This window comes from Phalaenopsis equestris, unplaced genomic scaffold (genome assembly GCF_001263595.1).
Source record: "Phalaenopsis equestris unplaced genomic scaffold, ASM126359v1 Scaffold000002, whole genome shotgun sequence".
NCBI classification, from domain to species: Eukaryota; Viridiplantae; Streptophyta; class Magnoliopsida; order Asparagales; family Orchidaceae; genus Phalaenopsis; species Phalaenopsis equestris.
The window spans coordinates 57,815,999-57,840,518 of NW_018164444.1; the positions used below are offsets into that span (position 1 = coordinate 57,815,999).

The 24,520-nt window shown below is 33.8% G+C and overlaps 1 protein-coding gene across 1 annotated transcript; it reads left to right on the forward strand.

The window, feature by feature from the left end:
• The first annotated feature begins 6,346 nt into the window (after nt 1-6,346).
• LOC110020780 lies at nt 6,347-19,153 on the forward strand. The gene is made up of 3 exons (XM_020719004.1): nt 6,347-6,482; nt 6,559-6,630; nt 18,918-19,153. The coding sequence occupies exons 1-3, from the start codon at nt 6,393-6,395 to the stop codon at nt 19,050-19,052; spliced, it is 297 nt and encodes a 98-aa protein (XP_020574663.1). The 5' UTR covers nt 6,347-6,392; the 3' UTR covers nt 19,053-19,153.
• The last annotated feature ends 5,367 nt before the right edge of the window (nt 19,154-24,520 follow it).

Consider the following 24,520-nt stretch of genomic DNA (forward strand, 5'->3'; position numbering starts at 1 on the left):
TAAGATGCTTCATGGATATGTATTGAAGATCATTTTTAAGCGACATTATAAAGGATCAATTGGTAGTTGGATCTGATGCTCGATGGTTGTCCAAATACTTTTCCTTGAGTCAATATTGAATACGTGTGGTAGTAGTGATAGGGAAATTGTGGAGTACAACATTGCGGTTAAGTTTTGGTTGATGAGGAACGAATGATGATAATTTGGATTTTGTTGGATGAATCCATCAAGAAGTAGGTGAGGAAGGAATTTAAGTGTCGATCCATCGAGATAACCATCTACGATGTTTATAATGAATAATTTAAGGATTTTAGATTTTCAAGTGGGGTGCTTTTCTAGAGTAAATTGGGTGTTGATGATAGTTTTGATGTTGTTTATGACAAATTTCAGTTGTGGATGAATGGTAAGAGCACCTATTTTGAATGGTTTGGTATCACTCTCCTAAAATATGGCGTTAGATGAATTTTCCGATTTGAACGGGATTTAAGACGACAAAAGAAAACCTAGAGAAAGGTTGACTGAGAGGAAGTTGTATGTTTAGGTGGTTCTAGTGGGATGCAACTCTAACGTTATAAAGAAATTTTAGAGATGATGAAAAGTAGAAAAATACGAAGATAAATCCTCTATCTTCTTTCATTTGTTGTGGCAATCTATTTATTACATTTTGTTTCTTGTAGGTAGCATACATAGACATGTGCTTAGAGAGTTATTAATTTTTCCAGAGCATCAAATGACTGAACTAAATGCATTTGTTCAAGAATGGTTGGTTGAGTTGCAGTGCTAAATGAAGAGTGAGGCCTTGATCCTATTTTATGTGATTTATGTCATCACCTTCCCTCGATAATGTTCAAACCTTTTGACTTGATTCTTCTTTCAAACCCAAATTCAAATATGCTTATGACACTGTTTAAACCCATTTTAAATTAGATTCAAACTTAGATTAATTCAATGTCAAGCATATTCAAACTAACTTTAGTCTTTTTTTTTTTACTTCAAAATTAGTCGTGAATATAACAAAATTTCCGCATAAAAAATGCAAAATTTACATATGTACCACTCAATTCATATGCATTTACATATCTATCAGCCAAATTTCATTTTTTACAAGCATAACATCTTACCTATGCATGAATAAGTGTATTTCACTTTCTACCAATAAAAATGATGGTAATTTTGGTATGAAATAAAAGATTTGGATAGTATGAATGTAAAAAAGTAAACTTTTAGTGTTAAATATGTAAATACATATGAATTAGATGGTATGTACGTAGATGCCCCAAAAAATAATTTGGTAAAAAAGATTCAAATATATTTCTTCGTGAAAAAAAATGAAGATATTTGTCCCAATAATTGTTATATGACTCTTATTAAGGGTGCATTTAGGGCGGTGGTGTTATTGCACCATACGGTGGTGTTTGGCCAAAATTGTGGTCAGCCTATTTTTTCATAATTTATAATAGGAAGCCATGTTTTGCAATATGACCTTGCCAAGGGTTTGCTAGTGGCAACTACAACTACATGAAAAAGCTATTGCTCGGTAGCTATTCAAGGAAGTTGTTGTGGGGAAGTTGTTTATGTTTGTATCGTTCAATTATGCAATTGTTGTTTATTAAATGAATATTTTTTTTTCAGTATTATTGTGTTGTTTGTAGGATAATCATTTCATTGTTAATAACTCATACATTAAAACATAATTTCAATATCTTCAAAAGCTCATAATTCATATATTTCATCTAGAAGTGACATCTTACTCATTAGTGACTAACAAAATAATTAAAATAAAAAATATAATATAAAAATAAAAATTAATATTATCAAAATATTAATTTGAAGTGAAGAAGAACAATCCTATTTGATAACTTCATCTCCAAAAATACTTTCCACGCTTGATAACTATCTAAAGTACAATTATCAAATTGATCCGCTCACCTAAAAAGTCATAGTTCTTTGTTGATATATTCTTTGGACACCTGTAAGTCTTTCTTCCATTGCTATTTTCTCTTCATGACATAAGTTGAAAACACTGTAATCCACGGTTGCAATACTAGGCTCTAGCAGCTTCAGATGTCATCGAGCTCATTTTTACTGAAAGTTGAAAATCACAAATATAAAATTAGTTTACCTTAATAGTACAATGATAGCGTTATATGAAAAATTAATTAATAAGAATAATAAACATATATAGATAAAGATTTATAAAATCAAAAAATCTCGGAGCAAAGATAAACACATGAATCATCTGTCATTATAAGAAGAGAAAGACCTTAAAGAAAGGGGAATATTATTTCCTTTAATCCATGTAATATCGTGCTTTTATGAGTCACAAAAGCATATCAGCACCAAGGTCCTCTAGAAGAACCCAAACAATCATATGATTGAAAATGAAAGAGATATTGGTTTCTTTGATATCGATCTCATATATGTCAAAATTTGTAGTAATATAAAAATCATCTAAAAGAAACTGTAAGTTCAAATAAGTCATTCTAGATCTTCAAATACAAAAGAACATAAAAAAAAACATATATTACACTCATGGTTGTCTACGAGGCCATCCAAGTGGGATAAAATACATACTAATATAATGAAAAAAAAATCATATCATATAAGCTTCACACACATTAACTATTGCATGGCAGAGCGGCTCTCACAACATAATCATATCATCATCACCCTCTCCATCCTTCATACTAATGTCACCTTGATAAGAATTATTTTGTAATATGGACTCTCCCAAGCGGCACTCATATGCTTCTAGAGGAAGTACCAACTAATATTCACTAACAACATCAACATCATTGTTAGATGTTGTAGGATGCTGATGAATATAATTAAGGAGAGCTGTTGTTGCAGTCACAATCACACCTTGTTTTCTCAGTGGATATGCGTGCATGTCTCAAAGAATCATCAAATTTTTTTCTCACACCCTAAATATTCCCTTAATGACACTAGATATAAAAGAGTGTAACTTGATAAAAATTTCTTTTCTTCCTCAAATAGCTTCATTTTCTCACTCAAAATCTTGGAGGTAATATCTCGTGCTTTGATATAGCAAAAAAAACCCATGTTGTAGAGGATATCCAACATTAACAACATAATATTTTACTTCATATGAAGAAATATCATCACACATCAGCTTAAAAGCAATGAAAATTTTTTGTTTAGGTTCTCTAAACTCGAACAACGTAGGAAAATTATAATTGTTATTTCGCACAGCAAAATATAAAATCAGATTGTCGTGTATTATAATGGCTATTTCACACAACAATATATAAAATCAAACTGTCATATACACTTTCTTCTCATTCAATCATTATAAAGGTGAAACACACGTTAAAGTCACATGCATCCATAATATTTTGTGTAAGTGAGCTACATCTATCTTAAAATATGACATGTTTCTAGGATCATTCAAAAAATTTATGGACGTGCTTTGAAATGTACGACCCTCTAGTGTACTATTTTAAGAAAACAAACTAACCAAAGTGTCCAAGCTAATCGAGAAATACCTACCAATAATTTCTAATGAATGCTGCAATCGCTCCATGACTGACCTGTTTTGACTCATTCTATGATAGATTGTATAAGGTTATCACTAAAACCTCTCCTAAAGTCTTTCTAGAGGATCTATGAAGACCATGATTTTTATGTTACTCCTCCAAAATATCTAAGAAAAATTCTTGGGGCATACTGAACGTGTTGTGCAATCTAATTAGATGACCCATAACTAACTCTGAATCTATTTGTTTCCTATGTATGATGATGTAATGCAAGTGTACACACAATAAATGAGTTATAGCAGTCATATATCAGGCATATGACTACTGTGATTTTTCTTTTTAGATGAAAATTTTAGAACTATTCATCATTTATCTAAAAATAATAATTCATTATCGATAAAATGATGAAAATACATCAAATAAACAAATCTCACAACAAACATAACAATGAGTAAATGTAGAGAATATATAAAATTAGTTCAATGTAGTGACGACATAAATAAATATTACATTCAACCATTACAATTATGTAATATAGCCTACGTTGAGGCTCTAAACACATGAAAACTCCCTCTTTATTGGATCTTCCAACAACTTAATGACATACAAATATAGAGAAATATTTTCATAAACTTCTAGTATTCCTCGTAGTATTTTCATAAGTGTTGAAATAGTTGATGTCGGTGCAATTGAAGTGTTAGGCTCAGTGGGCATATTAATGCATGCAAAAACTAATTCATAAATCTTATTTCGTAAGAATGTTGTGATATCTTTCTTCTTCATTTTCTCCCTATGACTCATAGTTGGTTGAATTTTGTATGACTAAACCCAACATGTTCAATAATAGTTTGTATGTACCCTTCACTTGAATCAGCTCTGCCCACAAAACCTAAATGTTCAAATACATCAACACACAATCTTTGACTTGGAGTTCAAGCATGATCACTTATGACAACATCCTCTCTGAACATTTAATCCAACTTCTCTTTAAAAGTATGGATCAATGCCGTCAAATTTTAAATTTTTTTTATGTTTGGCCTAACCTATAAGTGCAACAAAATAAGAAATATTAATCTATAGCTTTGCTTAGTATAATAACGTCCGTCTAACTTAAAAACATAATTTCACCTCTAATATTTCTTTCCATCATTGTTTTGATACAACAATAGTATGCTTTTTGTGATCTCGACCAAGACCACTATCTCTCAACTTTAATTCTTTCCATAATTTTCAATAAATGATTTCACTTATTATTTAGCTGCATCCCATTGTACTCATGTCCAGTCTTTTCCTTAAAATTATTAATGATGTTCTACCTCCCATTTTTATTGAAAATTGTCATGGGCCTATCACCCAACTCAACTTCTTTTAAACATATGTCACGAGATATCATCTTTATATATCTTTCTCACATTGTAGATAAACCATTCAATATTGTAGTACCCATTTGAAAAATTAATTTTAATGTCAACAAAATAAAAATAACTTACAATGCATAAACACAATAACATAAAATGATGTAGCATATTTGTTGATTACTCGTTAAACTTATTTGAAATGAATTAACATATGCATTGATTAATACCACACAAAGACATCAACAACTAAATAAAATAATTTAGCAATTTTGTCATCCATTAAAGCTAAACATTGTAGGATGCAACCCTAAGTCACACTAACAACATCAAACCACACACCTAAAGCACCATAACATGAAGATGTGAAATTCAGTGGTCTATGCCAAAAATTGCGTCACTACAATGCCACCACAACCTAACACCATTGCATCGCAAACAAAGAACACCGAATCCAGAAACCAAAATTATTTCACTTCCCCACAATCCTGACAGAGAACACCAACCATAAGAAAAACAATAGCAACCACATAATGCATAACTTCTCCCAAAAAATTAAACAAACGTTAAGCGAGAACAAAAAAATCATAAACCACTATTATTTCACTTCTCCACACTCCCAAAAGAGAACACCGACCCTAGAAAACCAACAATACAAACCACAAAAGCATTACTTCTTTCAATGAAGAAACTAACATCGATAAAGAGCACCAAATTCATACAAATACAGAGAAACACAAAGCAGATAAGCCATCATAGAAAGCCGCATATGAATGTCCATAGAGAGCTTCGAACCGATGAAGGATGCATGAAAAATTTTAAAACAAAGAGCTTCAAACCATCATTGGCAAAAATGCAAAAACCTAAATGAAAAATCTCACAATGGAAAGCCACATATGCACGTCATATTAAAAAATCATAGAAACCAACCCAAAATCAATCAGAGTAAAGAGGGGAGTTCGAACATTAAATATACCTCAAGATTGATCGGAACTGCCATATAAGAATAGTGATGATCGAATATATGAATGTGTAAATGCAGACAAAGTCGGAGAAAAGAGCTCGCAAATTAAGGCAGAGAAGAACTTTGAGCTTCATTTGATAGGACACAACGCAATGAGGGCAGTGAGGGAGGGAGGGGTAAACATAGTAATATCCTTTTTGAAGAAATATGGACTGTGGGTCTTAACCATTGGTGAGATTATAAGAAAAACATGCGCACATTTAATGAAATGTTCTGCGATTGCTTTATTTAAATGCCTTAAACAACGGTGCTAAGATGCGTTGATGCGGCGCCGCCGTCTCAAATATATACTATATGCGGTGGCTATCATAAAGTAATAATTTGACTTGTCAAAATAAAAGAAAAAAAATATAATAATCAGTATAATTTTTTGAATATATTTTTGTATGATTATTTCTTCAAAAAACTCTAAATTTTCCAAAATTTGGTGAGGGCTTCGCACGTGCGCTTTAATTAGTGTGAGTCGGCGATATTTCATATCATTCCCCCGAGCGATTCGCTGCTATCGACGATGTAATGGGAGAGGAAGGCAAAGAAGGAGATGTCGGGGAGGGGAAGCGCAGGCCAATCTCGGTGGCTGAATTCCAAGCGTGGAAGAGCCGAAAGGTGCGCAATTTATTTTCCTCAACTCCGCTCTTCTCTCTTTATATAATTTCTTATTACTTTTCTTTTTGGGATTTAGGAATGCTTTATGAAGGAGAATGAAAGTGCACATATACTTACTTTGTTAGGTTTAGCAATGATGGAATCTCTGGTAAATATTTTGTTCGTTTAAACGATTCTTCTTCTGGTTCTAGTGACTTCAAGCACGCGATCTGTTGTTTTAAAGCTAGACGGAAGCTTGGCTAGAGCAAAAGCGAACGTTCATTTTATTTCTTCTTGAATTTCATTCTCTATCTTTGAGTTCATTTCTCTGATTATCTTGTTAGCCAATCGTAAGCAACGAGTGCAGTGGCCAACTTTGCCATGGATTTCTAGGTTATTGGAATCAATTTAACTTTTGTAATTTCATTATTATTATTATTTTGTAATTTGGTTTCATGTGCAATTTGACGAAAAAGACTGCCTTTTGACATACTACTTTTGTAAATTTCATGATGGTGGTTGCATCTCGGGGTATCAGAGTCAGACAATAAATATCTCCGTCGCCATTATCATATGGCAGCCTTTAAAGAATTAAACTAGTCCATGCGATCTTAGGATCCAAACAACTTAGTTTATTCTCAGTGAAATATCAATGCAATTACTTTGCGCTAATCTCCAGCATCTGTACTTTTCTATTACCAGGTAGATGATAATCGTGCCACCCTGCTTATGTGAGCACAATACTTTATATCAACATGATTAAGCTTATCCTAACTTTATTGGTTTGCCTTAAAGAGTCTTCTTTCTCCTTCTACTTCTACTGAGTACTACACGAGGTGGAAATTGTGTTTTGTGCAAATCTTTAAAATCATTTTCTAGCTTACTTATTTGTTATTTTTCATTTTTCCTTGCTAGTTCTTCCACATTAGTTCTCTGTCACCCAATTTGTGTGTTTTATCTTCTTTTAGTGTGCCGAAACTTTTAAGTCTTTTTTTTTAGACTACCATATATTCGATGCATGATACTCATACAATCATTTTTTTCCTAGAGATAGCGTAGATGTACTCTAGCTCCAAAAGATCAGTGTTGGTGGAATTTTATTCTTCAATGTCTCCTTTTTATACCACTCAATCCTCCTTCATCAACACCGCCCTGTGCAACCTTTTGATCTCTTTAATTACTGATGATTTTGTCTGTTGATCCGCTCTCTCTGATCATTGAAACCTAAAGAAAACAGAAACTTCTAAAAATAGGGTGCATGTCAATGCCAAGGGCCATGCGAAGGTTCACAATATTTGGCCAATTTTACCTAAAGGTAAATTTTGCAAACTTGCTGTGCGTTGGTCATGGGAGTTTGGCTTTTAATGGGAATGGATGTCAAGGCATCACAAAGAAATTCTCATTGATGTTCTTACGGTTCTTGGTATTAGAGTGGGTGCTATGGATATCAGAGAAGGTTGTAAAGGCCTAAGACAAGTGAGTAGGATAAATAGAAGATTGCTTTCAGATAAATTTGATATGAGGCGACGAGGACAGAGCAGCAGAAGCTATGCAAATAAAAATTATAATATCGCGTTTGGGTTCATAGGATTTGATGAATATAATGATGGGGTGTCATTTAAGGAAAGAGGAATACGATGGGAAATAGGGATTATAGGCAATGAGGTCATTTGGAACTGTGCGCAAGACAGCATACAAAGATTAGGAGTATTCGGGTGAGTATCAGGTTATTATCACTTACAGAAATAATTTGGACAAAACCCCATGGGAAGCAAAATTTCCTTGGGGATTTCTAAGTAAATTTATACTTGTGGATGCTGCAATGAATTTATCATAAAATAAATGGATGGAGAGAGAGCTGGTTGGGCATAATAAAGGAGATCCATTTATGAAGAAAGGGGAAAGTATAGGGAGGGAAGATTTCTAGTGTTGGTGTGGAATTAAAAGAAGCTCATTCTCTTAAGGGTTGATGTCATGATGAATCTATTAAAATTAATTCATTTAATGGGCATAAATGAATGATCTTGATAGATAAATGTTTGATGGATAAGGTTCTTTGAAAATTCTATAAGAAAAATCTTATATTGGCCTATATCTACTTCTCTTTAACTATTTGTGTGCTCTGGATAAATCAATTGTAAAATTGAGGTTCACCGTAGCATTTTGTGTTATTCATTCTTCCTTGTGTCAGTCCATTAATAATTTCCTATAGTTGGTAATTTTTATAATCTAACACTATAAATATGTACATTTTCTATAGGATGAAGCAATGCAGTAAGATTCAAATTGTTCACATGTATTTCTTGTCTCCAAGTTGTTCACATGGCATTCAAGCCTTGATTCTATGTCATTCTTTATTTCTCTTACAATCTCTTATTATTTTGCTCAGCAAAGATCCCTATATGTGGAACTCCATGGGACTCATTTTGGCTCTCTCGTGTTCAAGCTCTCTGTTGTGCTCTTCCTCACCAACCTCGAGATTTTGTACAAATTCTTTTTGATATTGTGATCGTGATTTCATGCCGGTGTTTCACAAGAGCTTGCTTCAAATTTGTGATCTTGCTTTTCGCCGATCCCTTCGCACCAACATAACGTGTCACTTTTTTTCGCCCGAATCTACCTGTATGCGGTTGAACATCATTGCTTTGTGATCCACTTCATTTCACTATGATCACGATTCAATCATCTTGCTGATTGAAATTTGATTTACTCTCAATCTTAACTAGGGTTAAATAAAAAGTGACCTCTGATAAAAACTTCAACACTATCTATAATTAAAAACTAATGATTCATGGCCACATTAGCATATATGAAAGTTTTTCTTTTAATCTATCGCTCGTATGACAAAATAGAATGGGCAAAATTATCTCTGGCGGGGACTAGTCAGTTATGATGTTAATAAGTGGAAAAGACAAGAATGATCATCTCTTTAGCGCAGCTATTTGAATATATTGATTTTAAAAAATACTGGCTTATTGACATCATGGAAAATGAAATGGGCAAACAATGCCATGTTTTATAGCATAACAAAAGAGATTTTGGAAAAAAAAGAGTTTTTGTTTTTTTAAAAAAAAAAAAAAAAAAAAAAAAAACTCAAATTGGATAATAAAAATACTGCCGAATTACTCAAAATCAAATTTGTTATTCAAGATCTTCAACAAGGTGATCTTTTAATTACTCATTATTATGACACTCTTAATACGCATGGGCATCAATTGAATGACTTCAAATAACTTGATTGTGGGAGTCCTTGGTATGCAACCAAGTATTAAAAAATGTTTGAAAAAATTAAAGAAGGATTGTCAAGTTCCTTCCCAAACTATGTAAAAATTTTGATGAAGATTGAGGAAGGATATTTGGTAAAAAAAACCTCCTATCTATTCAAGAAGAGCTTTCTGAAGCCTGGACATAAGCGAGTTGAAAAAAAAGATTATGATGGGAGACAAAGGCACCCCAACCACTGATAAAAATTTTAATCACTTCTCAAAGTGTGTTTAAATACGAAAAGGCACCACTGTGATTATTGCTAAGAATTCAAATACAAACGGGGAGCCTATTGATTAGAAATCGAGGAAGCAAGGTCAGGGGGCTTCTTGGTAACCAAAAATAATTTTCGAAGCCACCGGTTGTTTCCACATTCTCATTCTTCAAGCAAGTGCAAATAGAGATGTTAAAGGACGTGTTTAACCTATATATGTCAATAGTGCAAAATGACGCACCCTCGATGTCATTTGCATGGCGCGGCTTGGCACACATAAATGATGCGCACTATTTATGCAATATATGGGCAATGACACTTTGTAAATTGCCCCTATGACGTTTACAAAATTGATTTTTAAGATTTCATATTAAAAAAATAAAAGGGGAGTTATGTACATATAATGAAATATTTATGTATTTATATATCTAACACCTAAAATTTAATTTTTATTTATATAACACTTAGAATTAACTTTACATTAACAATATAACTAATGTTAATTTTTTAAAAGTGAAATATATCTTTTCATGCGCCTGCTTTGATGTGATTATGATGCAAAGTGTTATATGTGTAAATATTAAGCTTGAAGCATTGAGTATGCAAATATGTAAGAGTCGTGTGTTATGTATGTAAATTCCACAAAATTATTATTATATATTTATTTATATATATATATGTATGTTTGTATATATAATCACCTCTCACAATATAATGACGGACCGTTGTGTCGTTCGCTCGCTCGTGAGCTAAAAGATTATATTTTAGGACATCATGATGTTAATGAAGAAATGATTTTTTTTTCTTTAATTTATGATTGTGATGATGATTCTTTGGAGATTGGTTTAATCTCTTGTGAAAACATTAGCCTTAAAAAATATAATATTTTAAATTCAAAGTACTTGCGGTGCTGAACACTTGAATTTAAGTTTTTTTTTATTAATGTTATTATTATGATATTTTATCTTTTAATTTAATAGTCTTTCATATTTATCTGTGTTTTTTCATATAATTTTATTATAGTTTGCATCATGTTAAAATGGCATTTGCGTCATGCTTAATGCACTATGACTCTATGGAGCTCTTTGCATTATGGTGCACATTTGCCATTGACTAGTATGATTCAACCAAATCCAAACCAACCCAGTTATATTTGATATCAACATCAGATCATCTAGTCTAAAAGGTGTGGCTGTGAATGCATTTAATTTAATAGATTAACACGCCCCAATCATGTATTATGGACTCAGGGCATTAGATCCATGACCAAATATTATCTCTATTTAACAAGATATATCTTTTGTTCTAAGGAACAATCAGTAAAGATTGCGTTTGAGTCATTGTTTGGAGTTGTAGTTGTTAGGAAGAGTCAACATCCATATCCCTAAATTTAGTGCATAAACTTGCTTGTGATCTCTTATCAATCAGCAAACTTATCAGCGATATGAATTTTGTTATTAAAATTTTTCCTATTGGAAGAAATGGGAAGAAACTATATTCTCTTATTTCTCACTTTTCAAACTACAACATTTCTCTTTATTATATGGCGATGACTAGGGCAAACATAATCAAGACTATTACAACTTACCAAAAAAACAGAACAAATATAAAAGGAAAGACATACAATATAATAAGAAAATAATAAAAGAGAATAAAATTGAAATATGAAACTCTCAAAATTCCACTCCCTCTTAAGTTGGGCCATAGATGTTGTAAAATTCAGCTTGATATTCAAAGATAGTGAAGCTGCTTGGAGGTGGAAATTTGGCGAGTACACCACCAACCTAGCATTAGACCTCCCAATGCTCCTGCCATATGCGTTGTACTTGATAATGAACACCCATTTGCACCTAATGAGACTTTTATATGGAGGAATTTTTGTAAATGTCCATGTGCCTTTTAGATCAAGTTATTGGATCTCTTCATCCGTCCTTTTCCATTTAAGACTTTGAAGTGCTTCATGAATAGACTTGCGTGTTTGCACAATATCAAGATCAAATACAAAAGCTTTATAAGGTGATGATAACTTTCCATAAGCAAAATTCTCATTAATAAAATAATTTGTGCAACTTTCTCCACTGGATTACACCTCCTTTAGAACTTCAAAGATATGTGGAGGTTTGATTATGAACAGTGCCGTGGTACCATATTTTTTTTATCTTGCTCAGTGTATTTCTTTCTTTTACTATGCACATGAAGTTTCTTGTGCATTTTCTTGTTGTCAGTCTCAGCTTGGATATCTTCAAGTAGTGAAACTTAAGAGACAGATGGTTAGAGGGAAGTGGAATAGGTTGTGGTGACTCTAGTTCAATGTGGGTATCCAGAATAATGTCTCAAATATGATATTCACCTAGAATCTCCCACTGAATTTCTTATTTAGGTTAGTATGATTATTTTTCAAAGAATGTAATATATATGGAGTTATTAATTTTTTTTAGTAATAGGAGAATAGCATTTGTCTCTTTTTGTTTGAAGCATAACCAAGGAAGATACATTTGATGGATTTTGGGTTAAGTTTTGTGCTGTTTGGTTGGTGAATGTGAATAAAAGAGACATCCAAATATTTTTTTGGGGAAGATTTGCTAAGATTCTAAAATGAGGGTATGCTTCCATCAAAACTTGGGGAGGGGCTTGAATCCAATGACCCTGCCTGACATTCTATTAATGAGGTAGGTGGCTATGAGCAAAATATCTCCTTAGAAAGCTTTTAGGACTTGAGGCATAGATATCAATTAGACGCCTATTAGTTCTCTCAGCTATCTCATTTTATTGTAGGGTCTCAACATATGGACTCATATGGATGATAATATTTCTTGCGAGATAGGGTCAAAGGATCAAGTTGAAGTATTCCCTTGCATTATTAGTTTTGAGAATATGAATTTTGCATTAGAACTGAGTAGAAATCATGTCTTGGAAGGATTGAAAGCTTTGTGTAGTTATATATTTTTCTCCTACATTAGAAATATCCAATTGGTTTTAGTGTGATTATAAATGAAAGGAGAAAAACCATCTAGCTCTATTGATGATTTTCAATTTGAAGGTCTCCAAATGTCACCGTGGATAATGGAGAAAAAATGTGAGAGTTTGTACTGAGACGAGGGATATACATTACAAATATGTTTAGCCAATTGATATGTTTCACACAGATAAAACTCTGACTTGTTATTAATAAAAAGATGTGGGTACAACTTTGTAACATAATGAAAAGTGGGATGACCTAGACGATGATGTCGTAATAGAACTCGACTTTTAATAGACTCAGACAACTAACTTAATAATATTAGGAAAGGATAATGCAGAAGACATTTGTGTGTTAAGAAAATAGCTCTCCTTGAGCATGCATAGACATTGTTACAATTTAACACTGTCAATCACCTTCTTCCACTATCTGAAATTCTCAAGAGTTAGAATGAAATTTAGTAACATAAGTCAAGTCATGAGTAAGCTTGCTAATTGAAAGTAAGTTGTAATTTAGTTGGGGAACATATAACATAGAAGAAAGTTGAATATCTTTGTAGACTTTAACTTCTCCTTTTCAAATAATTCTGGAGTGATACCAGTCGACAAGTCTAACAAATTAGGGGTTTGTGATCTCTTGGTAGCTGATGGAGCATGCATATCTCCAATCATGTGATCAGAAGCACCCGAGTTTATTATCCATTGTTGAAATCTTCCACTATTAGTAAGATAGGAGGATATAATACCTTGGTGTATCATCAAGCTAGTAGGCTCCTAAGTCATGCTAGTAAGAAGCTTCTTCAACACCTTCAGTTGTTCCATAGTGAAGTGACTATGGCCGACCAACCCGTTAAAAGAGCTTGTGGCATGGAACTTGTTGTCTTGGTCATTCCTTGTCCAAGTTTTCAATACATAGGTTTTCCATATATTTTTTAGCATGTCCTTTGTGTGACCAAGTTTCTTACACTTTTCATACAAAGGATGATTTTTATTAGATATTGAATCATGGGAGTTGTATGTATACAAAGCAGAGCTTTCAGTGCCAAATGAACCCGCACTTTCTACCATCATAAGTTTCTTTCTACTTTCTTTTATTCTAACTTCAGCAAATGCAACATATTCAATATTGGAATAAATCTCACAAGCTGCTTACTACAATCCTTTGGAAGAGGCAGTTGGCTCACCAGAGGGATGGCCTGAAGGGAAACTGGTGGTTGCAGAAAATAAGAGTTAGGTAGTGTCAACAGATAAGGGTTGTCGCAGGGATTATGACTGAAGGCTGACAAAGGAGGGATTATGGCGGATGCAGGGTTGTTCGAGAGGCTCCGGAGGTTGTAGGAATGTGCTGAGGGCCTGCAAGCTCAAGCTCGCTGAAGGGGTCCTGGTGGTTGCAAGGAGGATTTTGCTCGAACGGATTTCACGGCTCGTGTGTACGGTAGAGACGAGCAAAGCAAAAGGGCCTCTCTATGTTGTGATACGATGATCTGTCTTTCGTGAACCTGTTGATTAGAGGCAGATGCAAGGGCTTCGACTTCTTGGTCAAGCGCACACCAGGAAGGAGATAGACGACCCAAACGTCTGGTGATCCAGAAACAAACAACAATGAAGTCTAGTGATGCAGACCACCTGAATGAAAATGAAGATGAACGGCGTCAACGAGAATGATCCGACGAAGCTCTGATACTATGAGGAAATTTGAAGAAGCTATATTCTCTTTTTTCTTTTCTAATTACAATATTTCCTCTTATTATATGGCATACAACTAAGACAATGACAACTTACCAAAAAATAAAACAGCACAAAATGGAAAGATATACAATATAACAAGAAAATAATAAAAGAAAATAAAGATGATATAGGAAACTCCTAGAATTTCACACTACTCATTGTGAATTCGATGCAATATCGAGGAAGGCGATTAACAATATGAAAAAGAATGCAACTCCACCTCATGGATAATGAAGAAAATTTTACTATACTAGTTAAACATGCTTACTATGTATATCGTCTAATATTGAGTGCAGTCATTTTGAGGTCATCCAAGCTCTATGTATCTTAAAAATGTTTTTTCTTTCTTCTTTTAAGTTTTGAGTTTTGAAGTAAAATTTCTCAACTATCACAGTACGCCCAAAACACTTATCCTAGACATTTGAGGACCCTTACGTGTTACCAATATCTCTAGGTGATTTATATTCTTTGTAAATGTCCACATTAGAGCTATTTGGATTTTTCTAATGAAGGACAGATCTGAAACTTGCCAAATCGTTAAGGAATTCCATCTATATGTACAACCCAATTTAAAGTCTATATCTAGGACCTAAGGACTGTAATGGGAAAGAATAATTTTATCCAATTTTTGTTAAGAAATTCCATCTATATGTCTCTAGACGTTCTTCGAACGCACCGATTTTCTTGTCGCTTCAAACCGCAAAGTCTTTACTGCTTTGAGCTTCCGTTCAGTGTTTCACATGTAAAATATCGAAAAAAACCATAAATCACACATTCAGTGACAACTCTATCATTGCAGGGAAGCAGGCGTTCCCACAACAGTCGCCTGACTCAAGCTTCTTCGGCTGCTATGGAAGCGGATTAGACGAGGTAGAAGAGCATTCAGGCGGTTGCGGGGTTGGCGATACCCATTTCTCCTCACCCGTCTTAGTCTCGTTGCTATCGTCGTTCTTCCTGATAGAGTCCATCCGAGGGCTTGATTGACTTGGAGGAATGCGTAGTCTGCTATTAGTAAATTATGATGACTAAATCGGAATCGATGTGGCATTAGAGACAGCACAACGACGGTCCGAAAAAGAATTCTGAGCTAAAAAGTTCCTACCGGATTTTTATTCAAAAAACCATATCATTTTTCCTATCTTAATTTTATAATAAATTTTTTTGGGACGTCGCTTTTAAACCAACTATTATGAAAGGTAAAGACTTTTCAAACGTGGCCTAAAACTCTTCACTTACCAGAAGGAAAGAAACTTATTAGATGCAATTGAACCTTCACAAAAAAACACAAAACTAATAAGAAAATTAAACGATGCCAATTTGGACGGGTTGTTAAAAATTTTACTCAAACTTGTCATTGATTTGGGCTTGGGAGACCGGGTGAACCAATCTGAGAGGTGGCTGACTGACTCGACCAAGTGGGGTCCCCTTCCAGCCCATGTTGGACCGGTCGACCTTCAATAGGGGTAGAACTTTCTACCTCCTTATTTTCGTACCTTTTTAGTTTACCACCTATTCCCTCCTCATTTATATGTGTGTTCGTTGAATTTAGGTTATATTTTGTGAGTTTTATTTCATATTTTTGTTAGGATAGCCATCGACATCCTTTTTTTTTTCCTTTTTAGGGTGGTATTTGAGGATGAGTGATGCTCCTGTTGTATCTCACTTCGAGGTGGCGATTATCCTCGATCTCCTCATTCTCTGCCCCCTACCACTCTCTGTTCTTCCATTTGCACACCTTCTCTTCCCCTGTTCTCCTACCGCCAACCCCTAAACCCCCTTCCATGCTGCTGCCGCAACCCAAACAATAACTCCACTCGATGTTGTAACACCTCTCCGCCTTCACCAACCCTTTGCCACCTGCCCTCCCGCCTTCCAGCAGCGGTTGCCGCCTTTCCCCTCGCCTTCTCACTGTGGCCTGCTCTCAGTTCTGCCTTCTAGGGCTGCGGCTAGCCCTTCCATCCCTCCACTGTACTCGCAACATCCAACCCGCCCCTCCACTTACTATCCAACCACCACCCAGCACCGTCGTCCTTCTCCAGGGTGTTGTCTGTCATTTATTTACTTGTTTGAAGTGTCTCGTTGTAATCGTTTGAATTTTAACAATAATATTTATAGTTTCCTTTGTGATTTGGGTTAACTCCAGTGTCATTTGGTATCAAAACTAGCCTAACTCTTGGCATGTCCTAGCATTTTCTAACATCCTCCATAAGCCAAAAATTTTCTTTCTACCACCAAATACCATTTCCACTTCCACATCCCAAACCCTAATCATGCCACCTAGGAGATAAATGCACGAACCTATTCGGGAAGAGATAAAACGAGAGATCTGCTGACTTCCAGCGGAAATTGACGGGCATTGAGGATGAAACCCTGGATGGACTTGCCCTCGATGGTGACAAGGAAAGTCGAAGAGGAGAAAGAGATGAAAATTTCAACCCTTGCGATATGGATGTTGTTAGTAATGAAGATGAAAGGCCACGGTGTTGTAGAATCCAGTATTTAAAGAGGCCTAGAGAGGTGACATCAGTTGGAGGACACAGATTCTACAAAATTAAGATGGATCTACTAAAATTTGAGGGAGGTATGGATCCATAAGAATTTATTGATTGACTACAATTTATTATGTATCACTTGTTTAATTTCAGTCTAACCTTCCAATTCTTTTTCAAATTTTTTGTAATATTTCCATTTCTGCCGTATATTATTAACAAAAAATAATAAATTTATATACATTATTTGCACTTTGTGTTATCTTTTCTTCCAAAAATATCTAACTTTCTTGAATAAGCCTCTAAATTAGCTTTACTTTATTTCACATTTACGATTAGCAAAAATTAAATAGATATTAATCTAAATCATTTTTCTACTAAAATCTCAACTCTAAATTTTGTTCTGCACTTTACTGAATATTGATCGCTAGCTTTTTTGCTCATGAATGTCCAATCAAAATATGCTTTCTTTGAATCTTGCTTATAAAATAAATATTATCTAAAGCTAGAGTTTACAATTTATCTAAAATCTAATTAAAAACTTATCCGACTTGATCAACGTCAACGTGATCAATCCTTTCGGCAACTTTTGTTTGGCCCTTGTTCTTTTTCTGCTCGGTGTTGCACTGTGTAATGCTTTTCCACACCTGATCAAGTATATCTCATTTAATTCTACACACTAAACTTCTCACTTCATCCCCCCTTGCATTAGAGAAATCTCTCGTTTATGCTTTCTTTGAATGTTGCTTATAAAATAAATATTATCTAAAGCTAGAGTTTACAATTTATCTAAAATCTAATTAAAAACTTATCCGACTTGATCAACCTCAACGTGATCAATCCTTTCGGCAACTTTTGTTTGGCCCTTGTTCTTTTTCAGCTCGGTGTTGCACTGTGTACTGCTTGTCCACACCCGATCAAGTATATCTCATTTAATTCTACACACTAAACCTCTCACTTCATTCCCCCTTGCATACGAGAAATCTCTCATTTCGTTCCCCCTTTTGCATGGAGGAATCCTCTCTTGCTAGTCTCAACTCAAGCTCGATAGTCGTTCATGGATCGTTCGGTTTTGTCTATTCGTGCACTGTCCTCTCTAGCTTTCAGTATGAGTCTGCATTGCTGCCTTGCTCACATAACTACCCAAGCTCATGCACTTATCTATTTTTCACAGGCACTACTTGATCTTACTCGCGCTCCTGTTATACACTCCCACAACTCCTCTTTATCTGTCCCCTTTGACTTCGTGTTGCTCGGTGCATATGAGGCTTCGCCTCCTTTTCGTTTGTCATTTTCGCCTTCAATGAACCGATGAATGCCCGGTTTTGGTTCATTTGATGGTTCAAAAAAATTTTTTTTTGAACAGGCGTTACAATGGGCTTAATCTTTCATTCAACATTAAAAAAGAACGAATTTTAAAGATGAATAAGTGTTTTAGATATGTAGGCAGTGTCAAAATACATCATTAGATGCGTAGTTATCTAGTGCCAAAGATTAAGAAGAAAAAATGGGCAGCCTTTAGATCACATTTTGATAGAGATTGTTAAAAAAAAAATTGCACAGATTGAGCTTAATCTTTACTTCAACATTCAAAAAGAATCAATGTGGAATTAGCTGATCACAAAAATTTGGGATAATGCTAATTATGATGGTGATGATGATGATGTTTTATGTTTGTAAATCATTATGAAAACTAATGAAATTCATCTTTATATATATGCATATATACCATTTTATGATCTATATGCCTCCGTTGTGAGCTGCTCAACTGATCAAAATTATATCATTCCTTCCATTCTGCAGGATGCTGATATCTCATTAAGAAGAGATGCAGCAGCTAGGAAACGTGCAGAAGATATTGCTGCAGGAACAACAAAGATGAATGGCCGTGAGCTCTTTGTCCATGAACCGTGGGTATTTGATAACAACTTATATTGAGATTTGCTCGAGGATTGGTAAAAAATAGTGGCATTTACATATATACACCACACAATTCTTATCTATTTATATATCTAACACCTATACTTTCCTATTTACATTTATAACACTCAAATATTTGGAATCACGGCAAAAAATATCACTATCACTAACTTTTTAAAAGCGATATATCTTTTCATACATAGATTTTTAATATCTGGTGATATAAATGTAAATATCATATTTAAGATTTTAGATATGTAAATGCATAAGAATTGTGTGGTATGTATGTAAATTTTTCTATAATAAAATGTATGACAGTTCAAATTTATTTTTCCTCCACTTTAGTCTCAAGATCAAGATTCAGTATATGGTGTTGAACATGATCTCACTTAGACGCCCTATTTCGAGATAATTATTGTCTAATACCTAATTGCTTCGTATGGATGCTATTGCTATAAAGTATGGTTTTAATCATGCCTGTCTATAAAATTGTTTGAATATGCATGCGTTTCATAAAGATTGTTTTTTTGTCATAAATACTAATAAAATTGTCTACATTTATATGCATGCGTTTCATAAAATTGTTTTGAATATGCATGCATGCATGCATGTATGTATGTATGTATGTATGCATGCATGCATGCATGCATACATACGTATGTATGCATGCAATGCGTGCATGCATGCATACATACAGGATGGATGGATGGATGGATGGATGGATGGAATGGATGAATTTGAGTATGTATTTATGTATGTATGTATGTATGCATGCATGCGTGCATGCATGCATACATACAGGATGGATGGATGGATGGATGGATGGATGGAATGGATGAATTTGAGTATATATGTGTGTGTGTGTGTGTGTGTGGGATTTAAACTTTAATGTACGTTCACTTAGGAAAAAAATAATCTGAACATAGGAAAAGAAAATATAGTATACACTTGACACTTAATTGGAGAATGTATTTAATATGCAAATTTGAGAGCAACTAGATCGTGAAATTAGAAGCTGAGCTCGAGCCGGCTAACGAGTCTGACTCACTAAGACCGACCCCTCATGAGTCTGGCTCACGAGAGAATGTATTTAATATACTGCTCCATTGATGATTTCTGCAAGCAAAGCTGAAGGTGATGCCGAAAATCACTTCTCTAGCTGTGCGGTACAGCTCCATTTGCTAAGTTTATGAATGTACCTGAGGCAATATCTTCAGTTGTTTGCTCAAATTTTTTTCACTTTATTGTTATTTTTGTCTTAGATTAGCTATCATCCATGCACTTTTTCTTTTTTTATTATGAAGAAAACATAAGAATTTCCATTTTCATACAGTATCACTGATCCATTATTGAAACTCCTATCTTACTTAACAATGAATGGAAATCCCAAATTTCTGCCCTGAGAACAATTCTGAATAAACAATGGAAAGTTTAGATTTTTGACTTAAAGCAAACCTTTAACATGTATTGGGCCCACTAAGTTCTCAACTGCTTGGGGTAATCTCCATATAATTGGAGATGATGGAATCTTTCTTCATGTAGCACTGGTAGAGCTGGCAAATGTCTTTTATGTGTAAATATGAATGTTTAGATTTGAGATATGTAAATACATAAGAAATGTGTGCTATGTATGTAAATGCCCTTGAAATGTATGGATAGAAGAAGATTTCTTTTTGTTTTTTCAAAACATGCTGCCAAATATTTTTTAATTCTTTCTTTCAGATAGACTTTACAAAAAAAAAAGTCTGTTGCACCTTTTATCATGCATTTGAAAGCTGTGCTAGCAGAATCATTTGACGAAATCACTGCATGAATGAAAAAAATAGAAAAATAAAAAAGAAGTAACCGTGCTTCTAAAGACAAAATATTACACAAAAGTTTACATACATACCACTCAATTCTTATGTATTTTATTTAACACCTAAAATTAAATTTTAACTTAGATGTCACATTACCTATGCAAAAATACTTCATATGCTTATGATGCTATAGATTTTGTCTTATATCAATTGCCATGAGTAGCATATAAATCATTTTTAGAGTTTTATTAGCCGACGATGATTTTTTGGAAATATATTTTTGATTTCATGATGATAATTGTTTGCAATGTTTCTGCGACTCTTTTATTATTATTATTTTGTAATGAGCTAGCTTTTACTAAATCAATTTTTGCTATATTTTATTTTCTTACATGAGTCATTTGATTGAATTTTCAAGCTAACTTGTTGATCTGATTACTGGAATGACTTCAATGGTAGAGGAGAACACATATTTTTTAATCGTGTTTAAATATGGTGGAAATTGGAGTCAAGTTAAAAATCAAATGAAAAAAAGATGTGATGGTGGGAAACATAGAGCATTTGCATTTAAAAAAAATACCGTGACTTTACATTGGTTGAAGGAAAAGAAAGAGATAATTTATCATTGGCTTAGAGGTCATAATTTTGAGTTACATTATCACATATCTGGTACATTGCCAAAAAAGTATGACTATTCTGATGGCATGAAAGTATGAAAGTGATGAAAATGATTGCGCAATCTAGCAGAAATGGTTGAGTTAAGGTGGTGGTCACAATGCAAGATAATTGAGAAACTACTATTTGCACATATAGTTGAGAAGCAGGAGAGTGAAGTAACACGCTAGATATGTACCACTCAAGATCTAATAGTATTCATAATGTTTACATTGATCAAGATGTTTTTAGTGAGGGGCTTGTAATAAGAGAAGATACGGAAGATAAGAGTTATTGGTTGGGACACATTTTCACAATTCACAAAGTTTCAAACAAGCTCTCAAATCTAATGCCATCAAGAGGAACATTGGTATGGAGATTACACATTAGTGATCGATTTCATGCTGTTGCTACTTGTTCTTATCGTGGGTGCCCTTAGAGGGTACGGGTTGTATTATGTGGAGATGGTAAAATCTTTGAGGCACAAAGATTAGAACCAACATAGTCATGCTCAGGTGTGAATAGAGCAGAAAATAAACTAGCAACAACATCTTGAGTAACAAAAGAAATTGAAAATTATTTAAGAAAATTCTAACATCACTATAAAGCAAATTAAGAACAACATAGACTGCACACAGGGTTTATCTTTGCCATATATGAGATTATGGAGGTCAAGAGAATTAGCTCAGGAGAACATTTTTGTGTCGGTTAATAATAATTACAGATGGGTACCAACGCTTTTTGAAGAGCTTATCAGAAGAAATCTATGATTTATTCTTAGAGAGGTTCTATGTGAGCTTTAAGGTTTTTATTTATTGTTTTGCTGTCAAGTTGTATGTATTTGATTGGTCTTGTTGCTTATCATTTAAAGTCAAATACATAGGCATTCTATTATCTGCAAATTTATTGGATGATAACAACAATTAATTCACAGTAGCATTTTCACTAGCGAAATCTGTGTCAAAGAACTATTGGAAGTGGTTCTTAGAAAATTTGGCAAAATCAGTTAACACTAACTTATAGAACTTGACATTTATATCAGAATTGGAGAAAAGCCTTGACGTTGCAATCACCCAAGTATTTCCAGAAGCGAAGCATAGGGTGTGTCTACGCCATCAATGAAAGAACTTGAAGAAATTTTTTGTTGTAATAACAATCAAAGGATTAAAATTTTGGTCTGGGCAGTTGCTAAGCATTAATTTAAATGCAATATGAATGAGTTATGCAATATATGCCCACAGATTCACTCTCATTTATTAGGTTTGTCTTACAAGTGGTCAGGAAGTGATTTCATACCTGAGATAAAAAAATCATTACAATACAAATAATATGACTGAATCCTTTAATGTATTGATTGAGGAATACAAGAGCAAGCCTGTGGTTGATTTAGTTGATGTGCTGAGAGCAATGCTTATGGAACTATGGGCAGAGAGGAAGTTAACTTCATCTAGTGCCACATGTAGAGGATTGCTTAAGAGATATTAGTACTATAAAATATCAATTCCTGGTGCGCTTATCAACACCATACACAATTGAGGTCGAAGGGTCTTTTAATAGATATGAAGTAAATATTTAAAGCGGAGAATGTAGCTACAAAGTTTGACAAATGACTGGGTTACCATGTATTCATGCTGCAATTGTTATTGGCACCAAAGAACATCAATTGTGGCATACTTAGGAGTTATATGGAAAAGATTCCGCTTTTTGCAGTCCTTCAAAATTTTTTTGCAGCCCTTCAAGAATGACTCTTTTTTTTTGGGATATTTTTGTAGTTAATTGTTTTGCGCTTCATTTAATTGTTGTGAAACTCATAATACATGTTTAGACGTTCATGGAACGCAATTCACTGTTCATTTTTTAGTTTTGGTTAGTAGTTTGAATCCTGTGAATCATGGAATGATCTATAGAATGACTCATGGTCTTATCGATTCTATCAATGGAACCTGCTATTTACTTCTTGTAGGGTGGATTCCTTATTTCAGTATAATTGGTTCATTGCTTATTTTTAGTCCATGGTAATATTTCTTCATGCCTAGTTTCCCTATGGGAGTGCTCATCTTTGAATTAGTGTTTTTGTTTTTGGTTCCTGGTTTACTTAATGAAAACATGAAGTAGTAGAAGTTAGGTGTAGGAAGAGTAGAAATTACGTAGTTTAGTGATGTTGGAAGGGAAAATATAGGTAATTTGGCCTTATAGCTTTGCATTAGGCTTCCTTTGGCTCTGCTTTAGTTGAATTTAGCTAAGACGCTGATCTATATAAAGTTGATAATTTTGCTAAGAAGCTCATTTGTCTGGTATAAATGTAAAAAACAAATTTAGGAGTTAGATATAAATGTATTTGGTGGGCAGCCAGAAGGTTCCTCCAAACAATTGCCTTGAACAACAACCTTCAGGAAAATGCTTTTCAAAATGTTGCTTATTTTATTAATGTGAAGATTACTCTTTTTTTTTTTCTGAATTAATTGAAGAAGGCTAATTAATTAATGCATGAATTGGAAAGAAAGCCTTTTAAATAAGAAAACTAATAGATTTTAAGATTTGGTGAGAAAGATTTGCTTATTCTTTTTTTAGGAAGATTTACATTCATACCACTCAATTCTTATGTATTTATATATCTAACACCTAAATCTCAACTTTTATACGTATGAAAATGTGTGTTTCACTTTTTAAAAGTTATGTTAGATGTGATATGAAAAATTTGTGTGGCGTAAGTGTAAAAAGTAAAGTTTAGGTGTTTGATATGTAAATACATAGAAATTGGGTGGTTTGTGTAAATTTCTATTGGTTGTATATGGAGGGAGTAATATCTTTGTTGTATTGAGGATTGAAGAAGTATGTTAAATCTAAGTTCTGTGTTGGTTCATACAATGTTTGTTGGTGAATTATCAAATCAGTAATCGATTATGTTTACTCATCTACTTAGCATATAAAGCATTAATCAACTGGAACACCGCAAGAACATGAAGGTATAGAGTTGATAAAAAAAAAAAAAAAGTATTATGTGCAAGTTATAGATAAATTAGATGTGAACAA